At 52.5% G+C, this 16617-nt stretch overlaps 2 protein-coding genes across 5 annotated transcripts; both read right to left on the reverse strand.

Moving 5' to 3' along the window:
* Positions 1-710: 710 nt before the first annotated feature.
* On the reverse strand, positions 711-9643 carry LOC108925889 (sarcoplasmic/endoplasmic reticulum calcium ATPase 2). 4 transcript variants are annotated; one of them, XM_029258990.1, is made up of 22 exons: positions 8352-9643; positions 7879-7998; positions 7410-7427; positions 7188-7270; positions 6974-7078; positions 6628-6766; positions 6357-6523; positions 6122-6277; positions 5877-6018; positions 5599-5765; positions 5252-5340; positions 4949-5051; positions 4488-4619; positions 3954-4385; positions 3760-3871; positions 3344-3594; positions 3017-3237; positions 2731-2933; positions 2201-2286; positions 1968-2101; positions 1760-1877; positions 711-1653 (listed from the first exon to the last, which is right to left on the reverse strand). In XM_029258990.1, exons 2-22 carry the CDS (start codon positions 7994-7996, stop codon positions 1315-1317), a joined length of 3315 nt encoding a protein of 1104 aa, XP_029114823.1. In that variant the 5' UTR covers positions 7997-7998; positions 8352-9643; the 3' UTR covers positions 711-1314. The 4 variants fall into 4 exon arrangements, with proteins under 4 accessions (XP_029114823.1, XP_029114821.1, XP_029114822.1 ...); XM_029258988.1 differs by having other exon boundaries at positions 7879-8131; XM_029258989.1 differs by lacking the exon at positions 8352-9643 and having other exon boundaries at positions 3954-4175; positions 4260-4385; positions 7879-8328.
* Positions 9644-9647: 4 nt separating this feature from the next.
* pold4 (DNA polymerase delta 4, accessory subunit) lies at positions 9648-12049 on the reverse strand. Its single transcript, XM_029259046.1, has 4 exons — positions 11800-12049; positions 11589-11678; positions 11359-11470; positions 9648-10698 (listed from the first exon to the last, which is right to left on the reverse strand). Exons 1-4 carry the CDS (start codon positions 11909-11911, stop codon positions 10674-10676), a joined length of 339 nt encoding a protein of 112 aa, XP_029114879.1. The 5' UTR covers positions 11912-12049; the 3' UTR covers positions 9648-10673.
* Positions 12050-16617: the final 4568 nt, after the last annotated feature.

A 16617-nucleotide genomic window follows, 5' to 3' on the forward strand; every position in this document is an offset into this window, starting at 1 on the left:
GCATCAACAGCACTGCGGATCCCGCTCACTGGCACCTCCCCCGACCCCTTCCCCCGGCAGGTGATCCTTCAAGGTGGGGTCGTCCCAGATGCCACTTGCACCTGTAGCCTCCCGCTGGGGCAGCACAGCACCACCTCCCTGTGGAACCTGCAACGGCAGATGTCCGCAGTGCTGCACTCGTGGATCCTGGAGCTCCAGGGCCTGGTGATGTGTAGCTGAAGGGCAGGAGCAGAGCGTCTCTTCCCCCCACACCCCCACACCCCCGTTTCTTCACAATGATGTAGCATTATCCCCAATGTGTAAAAACGTATGTTATGGTTTTCTATTTAAATATGTTGTGTGTTTTGTGTCGTGGAATAAAACATGTTTGTACAGTATAAAGTATCTCCTGTTTCTGCAAGTCTAACTGCCTTCATATGACACACACAACTTGGTCTGTCTCTAGAATATATATATATTATATGTATGTATGTATGTGTGTGTGTGTGTGTGTGTGTGTATAACTGTGAGGAGGAGTTATAGCAGCAGGACTCTGGACACAAAAACAAGACAGTAAGTCAGAAAGGGAAGAGAAATTAATGTCACTGTATTTGTATTTTTTTGCACCTTGGATTAATATAAAATCAGCAGTCAGAAGGTGAGAGCAGGGAGAGACGCTGACAGACACACACACACACACACACACACACACACACACACACACACACACACACACACACACACACACACACGCACGCACAAACATGCACATGCCATCACACACACACACAGACACTTCTATTATGATGCTATCACACCCTTTTTTCCCCCCTCTAGACCGCAGCGCTTAGTAAGTCGTTGAGGAGCAGTGAATGTGAACTGCGGTGAAACGTGACCCTTGCTGGTGGAGCCCTAGGGGGGTTATTATTAATTATTAAATTAGGATCATTATTAGTAACAATAACGCAGCAATGACACACACAAGAGGAGCAGAACTCGTTACTGACCGAACGCCGGTCATCCTGATGAACCGCAAACGGAACGCATCGCAGTAGCGACCACGAGAGCAGCAGCACTGACCGCACACAGCAGCAAAGGGAGGCGGCACTGTAGGAGCCGCTCAAACCCTGGACCGCTGAGACACGGCTAAAGGAACATTTCCATCGCAGGGAACATCATATTCCACCTACCTCTACTTTACACTGATTTACTCTACTGTACTCTAACTCCTCCCTGCAGGGGAAAGTGAGGCGTCAGTGTTCAAGGACAACAGGGAGAAGGACAGACAGACAGCCAGACAGACAGACACACACACACTTGCCCGCTCCCCACCCCCTATGTCCAGAAGATGTTGGTGATATCCGAGTCCAGGCTGTAGATCCAGATGAGCAAGGGGACAGACATGAGGACAAAGGACCAAGACACGCCCTTGAAGGCCTGACGGACAGAGGCGAGCAGCACCCGCCCTGCATCACCGCCTCTGCCATGCTGCTGCCCCCTGCGCTCTTCCTGCCCCTCCTCCTCCTCCTCCTCCTCCGGCCCCAACTCGCACCCGGGTTCGACGTAGTTCCTCGCCACAAACTTGAGCACCTCATCGAGTAGGATGACAGGAAGGGACATCTTGAGCACCGTCACCCACTGGGACCACGAGAGTGGGCGGATCTGGAAGATCACCTGGGCACACAGACACGGGGGAAGGGCTTCGAACCCGGTTCACCTTCAGGGAGACGCACGCACGCATGCACAAAACACACACACGGATGGACGCCCAGACACTCACGGGAAGCGGGTCCATGTAGAGGATGAGGAAGTGCAGCGCCATGGAGAGGCAGATGGCCCCCACCAGCCACGGGTTCGACCAGGGGGGCATCTTGAGCAGTGACTGGTTCTCGGAGAGGCTGCGCCCAGAGCATGAGGGGAAACACTTGTGTCAGTTGAGCCGAAGGAGAGCGAAGCCCCGCGCGACCGCACACACCTGGCAGCCCCACCTGTTAAGGGCATTGCACATCTCTATGGTGACGAGCACGGAGAGCGCCATGGTCATGGGGTACGGCGACTCGAACACGGAGCACTGCACCCCCTCAAAGTCACCGTGAGCCTCACTGCACTGCAGGTAGTGTGACTGGGGGCCAGAAAGAGAAAGATATGACTGACACACACACACACACACACACACCTCACACACAAAACACACACATCGGCAGAGGTCAAAGAGGCGCACCAGTTGGTAGAAGGAAAGTTTGGGTCCATCGTGGGCGGCCATGAACCACCAGGCTGCTGCACCCACTGTGGCAGCTCCAACGTAGCCTGGGAAGGGGGAGTTCGGGAGTGGGGGCGCGGTTTGGAGAAAGGACGGAGGAAGACACAATGACGGCGGTGCCCAGCGAAAGGGGTATTCCGTATATTAAATCATATTTAGCCATATTCACATCCACATTTATTCATACAGCTGACGCTTTTCTCCAGAGCAGCTTACAATTATTTACCCGTTTATACAGCTGGGTAACTTTATTGCGGCAGTTTATTTGGATAAGTACCTTGCTCAAGAGTACAATAGCGGGAGGTGGGGATCAAACCTGCAACCTTTGGGTCCAAAGGCAGCAGCTCTAACCACTACACTACCAGCTGTCCCTTATTCCATCGTATTCTGTAATATTCAATCTTCTTCATCAATCTGCTACAAAGGACGGCGAGACCGTGTTCCGCTGCCCCCTAGTGGTCGACAGGCGCAAGCGGCACAGTCGCACTCACAGCCAATGATGAGGTATCTGCAGAAGAGCCAGCCGGAGATGAGGGGCTCCTTGGGGGAGCGCGGGGGGCGGGACATGATGTCCAGATCGGGGGGGTTGAAGCCGAGGGCAGTGGCCGGGAAGCCGTCCGTCACCAGGTTCACCCAGAGCAGCTGCACGGGGATGAGCGCCTCAGGCATTCCTAGCGCCGCCGTCAGGAAGATGCTGCAAGGGGATACGAGGACATGATGGGAGATCAGAGTGATGCCGGGGTCACGCCGGGGTCACGGCAGTGGGAGCGGCCTCACCAGACCACCTCGCCGATGTTTGACGAGATGAGATAGCGGATGAACTGCTTCATGTTGTTGTAGATGGCGCGGCCCTCCTCCACTGCTGCCACGATCGTCGAGAAGTTGTCGTCGGCCAGAATCATGTCGGAGGCCGACTTGGCCACAGCCGTCCCCGAACCCATGGCGATGCCGATCTCGGCCTTCTTCAGAGCGGGAGCGTCGTTCACGCCGTCGCCCGTCTGCAGGCCCGCGAGGGAACGTGAGTACGACCGGAGCAGGAACACCGCAATCCAGCAGAGTAGACCTGTAGCCACGCCCCTGGCACTCCAACCCCACCCCCCTCACCATGGCTGTGATGTCACTGAGGCTCTGCAGGTACTCCACAATGCGGCTCTTGTGGGCGGGCTCCACGCGGGCGAAGCAGCGCACCGTGCGACACGCCTGCCTCTGCAGGTGGGGGGGCAGCTCGTCAAACTCACGGCCCGTGAGCCCCCCCAGGAACTGGCCGTCCCCCCCGCCTTCCTCCTCCTCCTCCTCCTGCTCCGTGATGATGCCCACGCGCCGGCAGATGGACATGGCTGTACCTTTGTTGTCTCCTGGAAGCACACAGGCTGGTGAGCTCACGTGGAGTCAAAGCGTGGAATACAGCTCACAGGCACGACAGCTGGCGCACAGGCACGACGGTGGCCAGCGACAATGGTGCCAACTGCGACCTCTACTGAGCGTGACGTTGCGAATGCCGCCGGTCACGTGGTACCGACCCGTGATCATGATCACCCGGATGCCAGCCTGTCTGCACATGCGCACGGCTCCCAGTACCTCCTTCCGGGGCGGGTCCAGCATGCCCACGCAGCCCACGAAGGTCAGCTCCGACTGCGGCGGCACACAGAGCCTCAGATCAACACAGAAACACGCAAACGTGCAGCAAGACAAGGAGCCGGAGCAGGGAGTGCACCTCGTAGTCGGAGAAGCTCGCCGAGTTGTCCAGAGTGAGGGTACGCGGGTCCGGAGGAGAGTCTCGCGTCGCCATGGTGAGGCAGCGCAGGGTGTCACGGCCCGACCCCCACTCACGCACCTTGGCTAGAAGCTGCTCCCGCTGGGCCGGGGACATGGGTACTCGGGAGCCGCCGCCCACCCGGAGCCAGCGGCATCGCTCCAACACGCTCTCTGGCGCCCCCTGCGGGGGAGCGGGGTGGCGGTGAGACACGGAGAAGGAAACCAGAGCGAGAGCGAGAACGCGGGCAGACAGGGGGCTCCGCACCTTCACAAACATCTTGGCCCCACCGGTGGACCTGCTGAGCTTGTTTGGAGAGCAGAAGACGGACATGGACTTCCTGTCTCTGGAGAACTCGAGCGTGAGCTCCTTGCGCATGAGCTGCTGGATGACCTGAGAACGAGAGATGGAGGGAGGGAAACACTCAGTGTGACACACACTGTAACACGCACTATGACCGCGCTACAACACACTTGGAATGTGTCACACACTCACAGAGCAGCAGGCCGTCGCCCTCTCCGCTGGAGTAAGTCCATGCAGGTCCGTGTCAAACACGTTCATCTTCTCCACCAGACAGCAGAGGGCAGTCTCCGTGGCCTCGCCCACCTTCTCATACACACCCTTAGCCTGAAGACATAGAGACAAGGGGAGAGGAGGACAACTGACACACAGAAACACTCAAACGGTAACGCTGACAAGAATCTGTCACACTCGTAACACAGCGCTCCGTCACCTCTTTAACACCGTCATCTGTAACACTCGTAACAGGGTGCCATTTGTCACATCCAAAACACAGTCATATGTCACACTTGTAACACTGAGCGATTTGTCGCCTCCATAAGTCATCTGTCACGCATGTAACACGGAGTGAACTGTGACCTCCATAACACAGTCAACTATCATGTTCATAACAGCTGTCGTATTTGTGAAGAGTGACGGTGACTGGCATTCCTTACCTCGTTGTAGTCCAGGGAAGAGTCGTTGCACAGAGCACAGATGGTGGCCAACTCGACCAGGCCCTCGTACTGACTGCAGCGAACTGGAGCGCGACCCTGATAGCTGCCAGAGAGGGTGCCAGAGAGCAGCGGAGGGGAAGCCCATAGGAGGAGAAAAGGAAAGAGCGCAACTTGAGGGTGCCGTGCAGTCGTGTTGACGTGTGTTCAATTAGTCATCATTAGAATCATCAGTTGATTAATTTGTTATTTGGCCTCTGAGCGCTGATTAGTCCACGAGTCTGTTAGAGGTTAATTGGCACTCACACTTCCCCGTCCGGGGCGTAAGTAGATCCGGTCACCGTGAACTCGCTCAAGGCGCATTGCTCCCCTGATACGCTGTCCACCACAAACATCTACGCACAGGAAAACAGACCCACAAAAGGGTTAAATGGAAAGGTGAGAGGGAGCGCCCGATGACCGCCGTCCCTCTCGTCATCATTTGTATAATTAATGCTTTGTTACAGTTAAAGCGTACTGTCGACACCCCAACTGGGGCCGAGCCAGCGGTGTTAGTGAGGGTTCGACGTGCGAGCGACACGAGAGCACCGCCCTCTGCTGCGGCTGATCACCCGTCCCGTTGGTCAGGCTAAGACAAGGGGCAGGGCCCTCACCCTGCACACCGACATCTGATTGGTGGTCAGCGTGCCCGTCTTGTCGGAGCAGATGACGGACGTGCAGCCCAGCGTCTCCACGGAGGGCAGGCTGCGCACGATGGCGTTCTTCCGGGCCATGCGGCGGGTGCCCAGCGCCAGGCAGGTGGTGATCACAGCCGGCAGGCCTGCAGGGGGGCGGGCCACAGAGGGCGGGGTTCACACATGCACGCGCACAGAATGATTCGAATCTCTGCGTCGGTCCGATGACCTCACGGGTCGACGCATCGAGCACCTACCCTCGGGGATGGCTGCTACGGCGAGCGCTACGGCGATCTTGAAGTAATAGACGGCCCCCCGCAGCCAGCTGCCCCCGTGCACCGGGTCGCTGAAGTGGCCCACGTTGATGGCCCACACGGCCACACAGATCAGCGTGATCACCTGGTGCGCACGTACACACGCACAAGTGTGCTATTAGACATGCTGGGGAGGCCCCGCCCACTCCCCTGGTCACACCCATATCACCGCCCAGCTCGCTGCGCACCTTGGAGAGCTGCTCCCCGAACTGGTCCAGCTTTTGCTGCAGCGGCGTCCTCTCTGGCTCCGTGGCCGCCATCTCGTCACGGATCCTGCCGATCTCCGTGTGGACCCCTGTGGCCACAACCACGCCCACGGCTCGCCCCGCCGCGATGTTGGTGCCCTGGGGTCACGGGGCCAGGACGTGGCTCAGGAAATGGCCAATGCACACGCGCGCACACACACGGTGTACCGAGACTCACAGAAAAGAGCATGTTCTTCTTGTCCTGGTTGACGGCGCGAGGGTCGGGCACCGGATCCGTGTGTTTGAGCACCGACACGGATTCGCCGGTCAGGATGGACTGGTCCACACGCAGCGTCGTCGAGCGGATGGATGTCAGGCGGATGTCAGCCGGGACCTTGTCGCCCACTGCAGGGGGAGAGCCGAAAGTAGCCCGTAAGGGTTGTACCATGGACGCACGCACGCACACATGCACACGCACGCACGCACGCACGCACGCACACAGAACATACCGGCCACCTCCACGATGTCGCCAGGTACGAGGTCTCTGGCACGGATCCTCTGCACACTCTTCCTGTCCTGCCGGTACACCTTGGCCATCTCCGGTTCGTACTCCTTCAGCGCCTCAATGGCGTTCTCGGCATTCCGCTCCTGAAAATGACGACAACAACAACAACAACAACAACAACAACACACTGGGCACTGAGTACCGCACCGCACCACACACACAGCAACTACTGCTGACACACTCTACACCGCTAACTGTCACAGACCATCTTGCAAAGGGCACAACGAATAGCACTGAGTCTTGGCGTCCACACTCTGTCTCATTCACTCTCACACACACACAGGCACTACCTGCCACACTCCAACGATGGCGTTGGCAATGAGGATGAGGAGGATGACGAAAGGCTCAACGAAGGCTGTGATGGTCCCCTCCCCCTCCTCGAACCAGGCCAGAGTCTGGGGCGGCAGAGCAGCAGGAAAGAGAGTGAGGCATCAGGGGAGGGTGTCTGCAGTGTGCCCGCAGTGTGTCCGCAGTGTAGTTACAGCGCAGGGGAGGTTCCCTTACGAAGGAGATGCATGCCGCCAACAGGAGAATCCGCACCAGCAGGTCTTCGAACTGCTCCAGCACCAGTTCCCATAGCGACTTCCCTGTGGGAGGCAGCGGAGAGCAAGGCGGTTAAGGAGCTGGCCTTGTGAGGTTCCAGGCCCAGGAGGAGGACTGTTGCGTAAAAGTGATGACAAAGTGCCGTATGTGTCGTACTGCAGCGGCGGGGGTGGGGTCTCTCACCTTCTTCTGCCGGAAGCTCTTTTACCCCGAGGTGGAGCACCGAGGGAGAGAGAGAGAGAGAGAGAGACGCACACCATCAGGTACCGCACAGCACGTCCATTACACGCGTGAGCTCTACGGACACGCTGGGGACATTCCGTAAGAGTCGCGGCGCCCCCCTCCAGTCGCTACGAGCGCAGCTACGTGAAAACGCCATTAACTCATCTATGTGACAATTTTCTCCAAAGTGACTTACGGTTACTGAGCCACTCATACAGCTGGGCAATTTTACTGCAGTCATTTAGAGTCAGTACCTTGCTCAAGGGTACGACAGCTGGAGGGGGGATTCAAAGCCGCGCTGCCTGACTGGCGGCACCCGAAGCCGAACCGTGACCCTGTCGCACTAAGGATGGCGGCGGCGATGCCGATGCTCTCGGGGAGGGGAGGGGAGGGGGGGTGGGGGTGGGGGTGGGGGTGGGGCGTTGGGTACCGTTGGAGCCCCATCTCTCGCGCGCCTTCTTCAGCTGCTCGCAGCTCAGCCCCGTGGACTCGTTGACCCCGAAGAAGCCCAGCACCTCCTCCACGGTCTTCGTGTGGCCGCTGTCCATCCCTGGGGAGGGGCGCGCGCGCGCACGCGCACACGGTCCATCGTCACCTTCCTCAGCGCCCTTATTTACTACAGTAATATTTACCCTTCTTCTCGTCACTCCTGTGCTCATCATCATGACATCGGTCACGCGACACTTGTTTTTCAGGGAGAAAAGAAACATTACAGCCACTGTACCATGGTAAATATTCGATTGCTAGTATGAATCGCGAACGCACCAGCATCATCATCAATCATCATCGTCCCGTATAATAATTGTCGCCATCACGATTACTGTTATTAAAATTACTACTACGACTATTAGTAATACTATTATTATTATTATGTTAGTATTATTTACTGATTTGCTTACTCACCGGCGCACTTTTACACTCCGTCGACGTCGTCTGGGACGCAAGAGCGGTGAATTCCAGGCGGCGGCGGCGACGACACACACACACACACACACACAGCGAGTCGAGTGTCACAGCGAGTGTCACGCACAGTCACGTCTCACACACACACACACACACACACACGAGCCGGGTGCGAACGACGAGGAACGGAGACGAACGCAACTGTGAGCGCTACGAACGCGGCGCGGTCGCGTGCAGCCTGGAAATCAGAGCTGCGCCGCTGTTTATTACTTGTACGTCTCAATTCCACATGCTAATTATGCACGGGCGGGCGGCCGGGCGCGCGCGCTCCTCTCCGCTCCGCTACGTCCCTCGGCGGCTCCTTTCTGATGTAATTGCCCGCTAATCCGCTCCTCGTTCTATCGCAGCCGCAGTTCCTGAGCAGGCCGCACAGCGACGCCCCACGCACGCGAAGACGCTCACGGCCAATCAGAGCGCACCTTGAGGGGATGGCGGGTCCGCAGACCAACCAGAGAGCAGAGCCTCCGAGTCCCGCCTGTTTGCACCTTGGTGTAGGAGAGAGTGTAAGCTAAGCGCCACCCGGCGGACTACCATTTGCCAATCAAACGGCTGCTAGTACCTGTCAATCAAAAGATTGACTTGCATTCCAGCCAATCAACGCTTAACAGAAGAACAGCTTGACTGAAAAACTGACTAGTTGTGGTGAAGTGGAGCAGGATAAACAAAACAAAACAAAACAAAACAAAACTGGGAGACTAAGAGGTCTGCGGGAACGGAGACGTTCTCGCTGAAGCCAAACGGCTCATGCCATGAGGAACGGCGTTCGGGCAGGTGGCTTGTGCGGCGCTCCGGTCCAGACAGCATGTGACAGTGGCAAAAAAAGCCCTGACTGCGAAGCCAAGGCCTCACACAACCGAGCCGGAGAAACACACTGTACCTGGAGAAGAAGGTGTGAGGCCTTCAACAAGGTCACACTGCAGTAGAGCGAACGTTTCCAAGGAAAGCGAAGGGAAGGGAGCCCTCGGGACACTCGACCCAATTAAAACATCCACATTTACCCACATTATAATTAATGTGGCCCTAATTAAAACTGAACACCCAAGGCCATTTGCAGGGCCGTGCACAGGGACAGAAGTGACATGTATGCCACAGTGCATCTTTACCTTGTTTACCTCACACAATAAGATGCTTTTTCATCCCAAGGACCTCTCAGTGTTAAATGATCCACTGTTATTTACCCATTTATACAGCTGGGCAGTTCTGCTGGAACAACGTAGGGGAAGTACCTTGTTCGAGGGTACTAGTGATGGAGGTGGGATTCAAACCTGCAACCTGTAGGTCCAAAGGCAGCAGACGTAAGCACTGCGCGACCAGCTGTCCGATACAAGATGACAACATGATGCATGTTAAAATGCTTTTAATGAACAATTCTCACGCTACCTTTTGTAAACACACACATGCCTTTGTGTCTTTTTAGTTGTGCTCATGCGACTCACCTTCCACCACTTTCACAATCGCTGCCCCCCCAGTGCCCCTTTGGGGGTTATGAAATAAAAATAGACACCATGTCCTAAACTGGTTAAATAGGTCAATTAATTAAAAAGGACCCACTATGGCGACTGTGTGATGACAAGAGTGTGTGCCAAGAACATGCAAAAGTGACACTGTGACCTACGTCTGTGTGCGTGAACATAAACGAAAAGCTATGAGAGGTATCGGAGCCCCGTCCTTCATCAACACACAGTGATCGCAACCCTAACCCTAAGGCGTGATCACGAGGGAAATGTGCCCCGGGCTGAAGTCTTGGGGCTCCGGTCACTCACCGTGTCACCAGAGCAGACACAAGAAGGACGATGGCTGTAGTGACACATGAGTACGGTGCCAGTCCACTGTCCCGCGACTCCTCAGCATAAACGAGACGGTAGTGCTGGTGACACAGGTGGTCAGGTGCCTCCTAGGCTGGGCTCTGATTGGCTCACAATGCTATGGTCAATTGCTGTCTGCTGGAGCGCTCCACACACACACACACACACACACACACACACACAGACCGTGAGTGTTTAGCCACCGCACAATCGCTTCTTTTGTCTGGTTCGGGTCCAGTGGATTTCAGCTGAACAAGCATGGAGCGAGGAGACAGATCATGGACGGACGGACGGACGGACACACACACACATATACACAGAGACAAACGGTGTCAAAGTAATGCAGGTTTTATAAAATGTAGTGATAAAAGCAGAGTGAAACACAGTGTGAGCATCAGATGAGCAGGAGACAGGAGCCGTGGCGCGGTGACGTCCTCCACCTGTCCTCCACGTGTCCTCACAACGGGAGTTCGTGCCACAGACTGAAACACACAGAAAGCGAGAGAGACCCTTAGACTCCCAGGCACTGTGGCTCAAAGCATAACACACAGTTTGCACAGCTAGCAGCGGGGGGACGTCTGAGAGGACACTTCAGCAGGAACGTAACGAGACGTGGTGCAACGCCAGTGGGAGTCCAACAGTAAGAGTGGACTGAAGCGCTCTGCTGTCCAAGTGGGGACCACAGGGAAAGGACTGCAGTGCTGGGACACAAGATGGATGTCGAGAACTCAGGACACTTCAGTGCCAGTAAAACACACAAGAACCGCTTATGGTTTGGGTCAAAACATGAAAATGAGTGACAAGACAAACAACAACGAAAGATGGACATTACAAAGACGTTACGCAGATGTTACAAGGCACTTTCAAAGAAACCAGAGTCACAGACTGCGTTCATCTTCACACACACCATTATTTACCTGAAAGTGACCGTGTCTTACATTACTGACACTAACTGAGTTTGGTGGGGGGGGGCTTGCTCTTCCTGTAGCCCACACGACTGCCCCCCTGCCTCCTCACACACAAACACAGCTGTCTCATCAGAGTAGAACAGACTCCATATTCACTTTTCATGACTCACTACTGTGTGGTGTGGTGTGGTGTGGTGTGGGGAGGGGGGGTAACGGATCGCTGGACTTCAGTACCAATGTGTGTACTCTGGATCTGCACTCTTCTTCAGCAGCAGCTCTCGCACCTCCCTGGGGGGGTCCAAGCCGTGGTGGGAGGCCCTGTCCCAGCGCTGGAGACGGCCGATTCCTGGAGGACAGCGGAGGAAAAGATGAGTAAGAGAGACCACCACAGAGTACCGGTGCAGGACAGAGGACAGAGAGAGAGAGAGAGAGAGAGAGATGAGTAGGAGGGACCACCAGGGTACCGGTGCAGGGTCCAAAGCGCCAGTCCAAGTCGAACTTCCTGAGTTCCTGCAGGTCCTTCTCGCGGGGAGTGAGGGAGCGGGACTCGGGCTCTGATTGGTCAGATGTTTATACAGGGGCAGATCATTAGTATGGGGGAAACCAGTGTTATTCATTCATTATGGAATGGAGATTAAGGACGCAGAGATGAGAGACGGGCGGGCGGACGCACACCTGGCTCCGGCGGCTCCGGCGGCTCCTCCTCCTTCTTCTCCACTCTCTGCTCTGCGCGCGCTCTTTTCACCACTTTGAAAGAGTCCGTGATGAGTCTGCGCTTAGGAGACATGGCTGCGGACACACACTCTGAGTTACGCACTTTACCTCCGGACAATCATCACAACGCAAACCGCTGGAATGCGCACTAACACCCGTCGTCAGCGGGTCCGCGGCTAGGCGTCGTAAACAAAACACACAAAACGGAAACAGGGCGACAAAACCGGAAGTCGATCAAAACTGTGTGTGGTGACGTCATTGTCATGCGACATGCTCGACAACTGCTCGGTCGGTGTACATTGTTTATCTAACTGGAGTGACAAAAAGAGCAATTCCTTTAAAAAAACACAACAAACTACCATACACAATTAAATCAATAATAAACAACATCGTAAACGATTATGTGTACAACTGTAATTATTAAATTCTTGAAATCTGATGACTGCACCCCCTACGTCTCGACTACGTTCAGTATGGTGTGCCTCAGGGCTCTGTGTTGGGGCCATTACCGTTCTCACTCTATATGTTACCATGGGGTGACATTATTCGCAAACACAATGTGAATTTCCATTCGTATGCCGATGACACACAGCTATAGGTATCGCTTAAGCCTGATGATCCATCACATGTGGTGTCTTTAGTAATTGTTTTACCAGTATAAAATTACGGATGAGTAAAAATTTTTTATCTCTAAATGCCAGTAAAACAGAGGTACTTGTGGTGGGTGGTGATGCCAAAATTCTCAGCATTATCACGCCAATCTTTACAACGAATGGTATTACTTTCAAGCGTACGGATTGTGTCAAGGATTTGGGTGCCCTGTTGGATGGGAAGCTGTCATTTGTATCTCATGTAAATGCTGTGACTAAATCGTGCTTCCTTCAGTTAAGAAACATAGCTAAATTAAGGTGATTCCTATGTGGACGGGCTGCTGAGAAACTGGGTCGTGCTTTTGTTTCACTCAAGATGGATTACTGTAATGTTTTATTGTCGGGTTATCTATACCAGACTGTATCCAGGCTACAGCTGGTACAAAATACTGCAGCGAGAATTGTCACTAGAACTAGGAAGTAGGACCATATAACACCGGTACTTAAATCACTGCATGGCTCTTGGTCACACTTAAGAGTTGATTATAAAATCCTACTTCCTGCAGTACATGGCATTGCTCCGGCTTACCTTTCTGAGATTATTGATTCTTATATCCTGGGACGATATCTTCATTCATTGGATGCGGGTTACCCTAAAGTACCTGTGATCAGTAAGATCTCAGTAGGAGGTCACACCTTCAGTTATAGAGCACCTAAACTGTGGAATAGTCTACCAGTTACTGTCAGAAATGCCCCGTCTGTATCAGTCTTCAAATTCAGACTAAAGACTTACGTGTTTACTCAGACATTCCACCTCAAAATGTAATTCCACTTGACTGTGTTTGTTTTTCCCTCTTCTATACCAATGCAAATTAAATTTACTTGTTTAAGTTAGAAATTACTAACTTCTTGCTGAGCATTGTCTCCCCACCTAAGACCTGAGGAGGCCGGCCGGCAGTAACAGATGCGTTCCATGCCGACTGAAGACGATGAACAACTGCCATGATGGACGACACGTACCATGCTGAGCTGGGGATTCAAGCTACCATACAGCAACAATATCATTATTACTTGTAAACTGGTTTAGAATTATTACTTAATCTAGAATGTCCAGGAGGGTTGGTGGGGGGCAGCTGCTGGCCCTTTTGGACCCCCAGAGGTTTTTCTTTCTCCCTCGATTTTCATTTGGGAGTTTTTTGTTCCTTTCCTCCCTGGCCAGTAGCCATACTTATGGCTCTGTAAATGTATTGTATTATGATAGTCGTTCGTCTACTGTCTTCTATGTGATGTGTTAGTTTTTCTTGCCTTATGCCCGTATTAAAGCGCTCTGTGTCACTGTGTGAGAAGAGCTCCATAAAAATACATTGAACTGAATTCTTTTTATTGCTTTTTTTGTCAGGATTTACAACCATATTCCAGACAAACTGTACATTCAACAGTGTCTTGCTTCCTTATTTTTTATATGTTGTAAAGTTTGTTGTAAAACATATCGTTCAAAGTCGGTTTGCTTAGAAGCCAAAGAGAGGTGCAAGGGCCTCTTCTGGCTGTGACCCCACAGGTTTGGGGCAGATCCTCCGTCCTGGGGTAGGTAACACACGTCTTTTCGCACTTACAAAACACCGTAACCCCTATTTTTTGTGAATGTAAGTAGTGTTGTGTTTTGTGGTGTGTTATGTGTTTTATTTTAGGTGTAGCGTTTTTTATGTCTTTTTTAACATACTTTATTTAATTGCACAATTTTTATAATTTATAGCACTTATTGCACCTTCAGGTAGTCAACTTGTTTGATGGGGACTCAAAGGCTTCGGTCGTGTTGAACAGAATTTGTGCTGGAGAAACCTGTTATGAGGATGTCAGAAAATGCCATGTGGTAATAAAATTAGATTAACACTGTAAGTGGCTTTGGAGAAAAGCATCAGCTGAATGAATACATGTAAATTGTGCTTTGTCACAGATGTGCCTGGCACAGCAAGTAGTGCTGTTGTCTCACGGTGCCTGAGTGGTGCGAGAGGATGTTGGTTCAATCCCCGTTCAGCCTGTGTGGCGTTTTCGTGTTCTCCCCATGTCTGCGTGAGTTTCCTCCCACACTCCAAAGACATGCTCTTGAGGTTCCTCTGTAGTGTGTGTGTGTGTGTGTGTGTGTGTGTGTGTGTGTGTGTGTGTGTGTGTGTGTGTGTGTGTGAGTGTGTGTGTGTTCCACTGATGTATGGATGAGTGACCCAGTGTAGGTAGTGTATCAGTGTAAGTTACCACAGTGAATAAGGTGTTTGGGCTGATAACACTACACAGACTTCATTGGAAGTCGCTTTGGAGAAAAGTGTCTGATAAATAGATGAAGATAAATAAATGACTACCTGTGTAGGGGGTGTGGTGGTGCAGTGGGTTGGACTGGGTCCTGCTCTCCTGTGGGTCTGGGGTTCGAGTCCCCCTCGGGGTGCCTTGTGACAGACTGCTGTCCTGTCCTGGGTGTGTCCCCTCCCCCTCCAGCCTTATACCCTGTGTTGCCAGGTTAGGCTCTGGCTCCCCGTGACCCCAAATGGGACAAGCAGTTCAGAAAATGTGTGTGTGTGTGGTGTGTTTCTATTGATTTATTTATTCTAGGTTCAAGGTTTATTGTCATAGGTGCAGGTACCGTGTCCAAGTACCATGAAATTCTTCTTTGAGTGCTTTTCCACAGACTATGAACAAACAAAACAATAACAATAAATAATGCTAATAACAATAGCAATAAATAACGGTAACAATAAATAACAACAGACAGCCAGAATACTTAAACCTGAGAGTACTATGGTTTAGTGTAGCTTAGTTCACTGTGTGTGTCCCTTAATTTTCTTGATTGTGTTTGTATATTTACATTTATTAATTTAGCTGATGCTTTTCTCCGAAGCAATTTATAGTGTTAAGGTTATAATTATTTTACCTATTTATACAGCTGGGTAATTTCACTGGTGCAATTCAGGGTAAGTACCTTGCTATAGGGTACTACAGCTGGAATGGGGATCAAACCTGCCACCTTTGGGTCCAAAGGCAACAGCTGTGACCAGTGTGTTACCAGCTGCTTATTGGGTTAAATGTATATGTATTTGTATCATTCACCTGTTTTACTAAAACGTCGACAGGGGAGACGTGTTGTGAAAAGGAAAATACCGAAGGCAGGTGGGTACAGTAGGTACGGTGTACAGTAACACGGTGGGAACAGGCCAGGGAGGCGCCCCTCTTGAGCGCTACTGGAGCTACCGGGTTAGTTCCTTTTCAGTATTTATGGTCTTTAGCCTTGGGGTTTGTCCTGTAGTCTCTCAAAGGTCCTGTTATGCTGTCTTTATATTAGTTGGTTCCATTGATTTTACTGTTTTATTTTTGATTGTATCACTTGCATGATGCTTTTTTTGGATTTCTTCACTGAATAAAGCGAAAAAATTCAAACACAGTGTTCAGCGGGTTAATGTCAGAAGATTTTACACAGATTTATTAAAGTACACATACGTTGATTGTCTTGATGCTGAAACACAAGATAAATCCTGAAAATCCATGTGGACTTTCAGGTACATTTTCCATTCCACACCAGAACTGTTTACTGTAAATATGGCCCAGGAATAGATGTGCCTTGGTTCCTTGTTCTAAAACACAAAATTCATATTGTAATACATTGTGTTATTATTATTTGCATTAAGGGGGTGCGGTGGGTTGGACCGCAGTCCTGCTCTCCAGTGGGTCTGGGGTTCGAATCCCGCTTGGGGTGCCTTGCGGCGGACTGGCATCCCGTCCTGGGTGTGTCCCCTTCCCCCTCTGGCCTTACGCCCTGTGTTACCAGGTAGACTCCGGTTCCCCGTGACCCCGTCTGGGACAAGCGGTTCTGAAAATGTGTGTGTGTGTATTTGCATTAAGGAACGCTGAGGAGCATTTTGTTTATTTCCGGAAAGGGAAATGTTCCATTTAGTGACAACATACTGTGGATCAAGACTTGAAACACAGGGGGGAGGATTAAGGAATTAACTGAGGCAGGGTGGTGTGAAGAGGGGGGGCGTGGTGGCACAGAGGGTTTGGCCAGATCCTGCTCTCAGGTGGGTCTAGGGTTCGAATCCTGCTTGGGGTACCTTGTGATGGACTGGCATCCTGTCCTGGGTGTGTCCCCTCCCCCTCCAGCCTTACGCCCTGGGTTGCCGGGTTAGGCTCCAGTTCGCCACCGGAC

This window comes from Scleropages formosus, chromosome 16, assembly GCF_900964775.1.
Source record: "Scleropages formosus chromosome 16, fSclFor1.1, whole genome shotgun sequence".
NCBI classification, from domain to species: Eukaryota; Metazoa; Chordata; class Actinopteri; order Osteoglossiformes; family Osteoglossidae; genus Scleropages; species Scleropages formosus.

Coding starts and splice junctions, on each gene's coding strand:
- LOC108925889 (XM_029258987.1), bottom strand. CDS start 8,158: ATGTTTCTTTTCTCCCTGAAAAACAAGTGTCGCGTGACCGATGTCATG. Junction 3,238..3,343: donor TCAGTGACATCACAGCCATG/GTGAGGGGGGTG, acceptor GCGGGCCTGCAG/ACGGGCGACGGCGTGAACGA. Junction 1,654..1,759: donor TCTACATGGACCCGCTTCCC/GTGAGTGTCTGG, acceptor CTGTGTGCCCAG/GTGATCTTCCAGATCCGCCC.
- pold4 (XM_029259046.1), bottom strand. CDS start 11,911: ATGTCTCCTAAGCGCAGACTCATCACGGACTCTTTCAAAGTGGTGAAA. Junction 11,471..11,588: donor GCGCTTTGGACCCTGCACCG/GTACCCTGGTGG, acceptor GCTGTCCTCCAG/GAATCGGCCGTCTCCAGCGC. Junction 10,699..11,358: donor GATCCAGAGTACACACATTG/GTACTGAAGTCC, acceptor TGTGTGTTTCAG/TCTGTGGCACGAACTCCCGT.